Source organism: Volvox carteri, assembly GCF_000143455.1.
Source record: "Volvox carteri f. nagariensis unplaced genomic scaffold VOLCAscaffold_39, whole genome shotgun sequence".
NCBI lineage: Eukaryota > Viridiplantae > Chlorophyta > Chlorophyceae > Chlamydomonadales > Volvocaceae > Volvox > Volvox carteri.
In genome coordinates this window covers 600,281-603,363 of record NW_003307582.1, presented here as the reverse complement: position 1 = coordinate 603,363, position 3,083 = coordinate 600,281, and the positions used below count along the sequence as shown (strand labels likewise).

General features: G+C 61.1%; 1 protein-coding gene across 1 annotated transcript in view; it reads left to right on the top strand.

The window, feature by feature from the left end:
- The window catches only part of VOLCADRAFT_94734 (uncharacterized protein), a gene marked incomplete at both ends in the record, with an annotated part of 17,793 nt that overhangs the window by 1,544 nt on the left and 13,166 nt on the right, over nucleotides 1-3,083 (top strand). The window contains 5 exons of the mRNA XM_002953948.1: nucleotides 330-443; nucleotides 1,168-1,245; nucleotides 1,541-1,653; nucleotides 2,086-2,236; nucleotides 2,588-2,753. Coding sequence (XP_002953994.1) covers nucleotides 330-443; nucleotides 1,168-1,245; nucleotides 1,541-1,653; nucleotides 2,086-2,236; nucleotides 2,588-2,753 — 622 coding nt within the window. The remainder of the gene's footprint in view (nucleotides 1-329; nucleotides 444-1,167; nucleotides 1,246-1,540; nucleotides 1,654-2,085; nucleotides 2,237-2,587; nucleotides 2,754-3,083) is intronic.

Sequence of the window (3,083 nt, the reverse complement as noted above, 5' to 3'; positions counted from 1 at the left end):
GNGTAGTAGGGGGGTTAGGGGGTAGGAAGGAGGGGTTGGGGGGGACCGGGAGAAGTCTGCAGAAGCCCACAGCCCACAGCTCACTCGGCTCACTCCCCCCAAGACACTAAATTAGCCCGCGTAGCCGTTCCCCCCCTCCCCGCCCGCCCTCCCACACTCGTCCTTTTCCGATCGGGGAGGATCGGGGACGCAATTCTACCGGGATTTGGATTCGCTTGAACCCTCCGCAACGTGCTCTCCTTTCTTCACCCCAGCACCCATACACCCATACAGACATACACCCATACAGACATACAGACATACGCACACGTCTGCACCCCATGCCCCAGGAGGTCACCAACTACCACTTCGAGGTGGCCCCCGCCCACCTGGCCGGGGCGCTGGACCGCTTCGCGCAGTTCTTCATTGCGCCGCTGTGCAATGAGGGTAGCATGGAGAGGGAGGTGGGGGGGGCTGCCGGGTGGGGGGACAGCTAGGTGTTCAAGAAGGGGACAGCTAGGGGAACCCCCCTTCGGTTCCCCTAAAGGGGACGAACACTAAAGGGGAACCAAAGACACCCTTGTCATCCCCCTTTAGGGGGCGTGTGGGAGGGGTTGGGGGTTGGTGGTGTGTGTCAACGACTGCGGGGTTCGTGGGGAGCTGCTGGTGATGGCGTCGGACTGGTATGGGGGGGGGTAGGTAGTTTGGGGTGTGGGGATGGCGAGGCGGGTATGTGGGAGGTGGTGGTCGTACGGACGTGTGCTGACGGGGCCCGCGTGTGGTGGTACGGCACATTGTGCTGAGGAGCTGTGCAGAAAGCCCCTTGGGAGAGGATAGTCCCCTTGGGCGCTGCGGGAGCAGCGGGGTGTGTGAAGGAGGAGGAGGAGGGGGGGGGGTCGTCATCACGGCCGTGCTGCTTGCCTTGCACGAGCTGGACTGTGGCCCCAACCTAGGACTAACTTCCCATTCTCTCTCGCTCGCTCACCCTTCCCACCCTTGCGAAGACTCCTCCTTCACAAGCGCCGACTTCTTAGTCATGGCTGACGTACTTCTGCCGTATCCTAGTCTATAACCTCCTTGCAATCAGCTTCACTCGTTCACGTGGTTCGTCTTCCCCCCCTCTTCACCCCCCTCTTCACCCCCCTCTTCACCCCCTCTTCACCCCCCTCCCACCCCTCCCACCGCCAGGTGTTGGCAGTGGACAGCGAGTTCTGTCAGGTGCTCCAGGACGACCACTGCCTCCTGGCGCAAATCATGTGCCACACGGTAACCGGAAGGGAGGGGGGTAGAGAGCAGGACAGCTGGGGAGGGGGGGGGGAGGGAGCGCCGCCCGATCTACCCCGGCCACCTAGCGGCCTTCCCAGTCTGCAACACAATGGTCTGTACGACACATTATTCGGCCTTCGCGAGCGCTCCGAGATTAGCTCCTCGAGGTTAGTCTTTCCCTTCTCGCACACCCCCTTTTCCTCCCTCCTCCTCCCCCCCGCACCCTCCCCTTCCCCTTCCACCCTCCTTTCCCCCCCCCCGCATCCCCTCCCCCCCCTTACACACGCACACACAGTCCCGGCCGGGCCACATCTACCGGAAATTCAGTTGGGGTAACAAGGCCAGCCTCTGGGAGCAGCCGCGGCTGGCGGGACTGGACGTACGGCGAAGACTGCTCGAGTACTACAAGTAAGTGGTACACGTACGACACATGTACGACTCACTCGTGGGCTGGCGTCCCTTCACCATTTCTCCCCCCCCTTCGAACCCCATACGTTCACTGGTTCGTGGTTCGTCTCCTGCCCCCCCTCCCCCGAACCCTAAAACCCTAACTCGCGGGACCCCCCGCCGGGACCTCTTGGTGTTGTGGACCCTTCGGACGTCCTGTCCTGGCCTCCCAACCTTTTTGCTGCTCAGTTGTTTGCCCTCTTCCGCTGTGTGTTCTCCGCTTTTCCTTCTGTTCATCCTTATCCTTGCACCGCCATGTCATGCTACCCTCACCTCCAACACCCTGCTGAGTGCCTGCTCCTCAGTCTCGTCCCCTCTCCCCCCCACACAATCCTCCCCGGCCGGTCCCTACTCCCCCCCCCCGCCCGCCAACCTCCGCTATGCTGCCAACAGTCGTCAGTACGGCGCCGACCGCAGCTGTTTGGTGGTGTTGGGGGGTGAGGAGCTGGACGAGCTGGCTCGAATGGTGGTGGATGGTTTCGGAGCCATGCCGTCAGGCCGGGGCCCTCAACCCTCTTTTGCGGCCTTGGAGCCGCCCTTTGAGGTGGGCTGCGTGGTGGTGGTGGTGGTGGTGGTGGTGGTGGTGGTAGAAGTTTGGGGGGGAAGGGGAGGGGGGGGATTTAGGCTACCATACCCGAGGTGACCCCACTGAAACACATACCGACACACATACATACACTCGCATGTGTCGCAAATCAGTCGTCAGTGAGTCCGTGGTGGTCCGGTGGTCCTTTTCCATTAACCCTCCTCCCCCTTACCTTCTCCTTTGAAAAACATTTCCTTGATCTAAAACCCTAAAACCCTGAAACCCTAAAACCCTGAAACCCATAAACCCTAAGTTAATAACCCACCTACCCCGCCTTCGCTCTCACACACATTCCCTGCCCCGCGACAGGGTCGCTTCCTCCACGTGCTGCCCGCTGTGCGGGACGGCCACGAGCTGAAATTAACCTTCCAGCTGCCGCCGATGCAGCGGCTGTACGGCAGCAAGGCCGACTCGTACATTAGTCACTTGCTTGGCCACGAGGGTCCGGGCTCGCTGCTGAGCGCGCTCAAGGTAGGTAAGCGTGTGATTCAAAGGTGTACGGCAGGCAGCAGTGTACGGCACGGTGTTCGGTGAACGACTCCAAAATTTCAAAACCGACCGACTCGGGAGAGCTCCTGTCCTGTCCGTCTGTCTGTCTGTCTATCCATCTGACTGTGTCTTTCCGTCTGTGTGTCCATTGACGCCCATTCGTCTGTCTGTCTGTCTGCCTGTCCGTTGGTCTGTCCGTACATCGCTCTGTCCCGGAATCTCTCCGCCCCTAATCCCTCCCCGCAGGCAAACCCTGGGGTACCTTGGAGCTTGGATGTCGGCAGACGACCTCTCCGCATGACACACACACACGAAC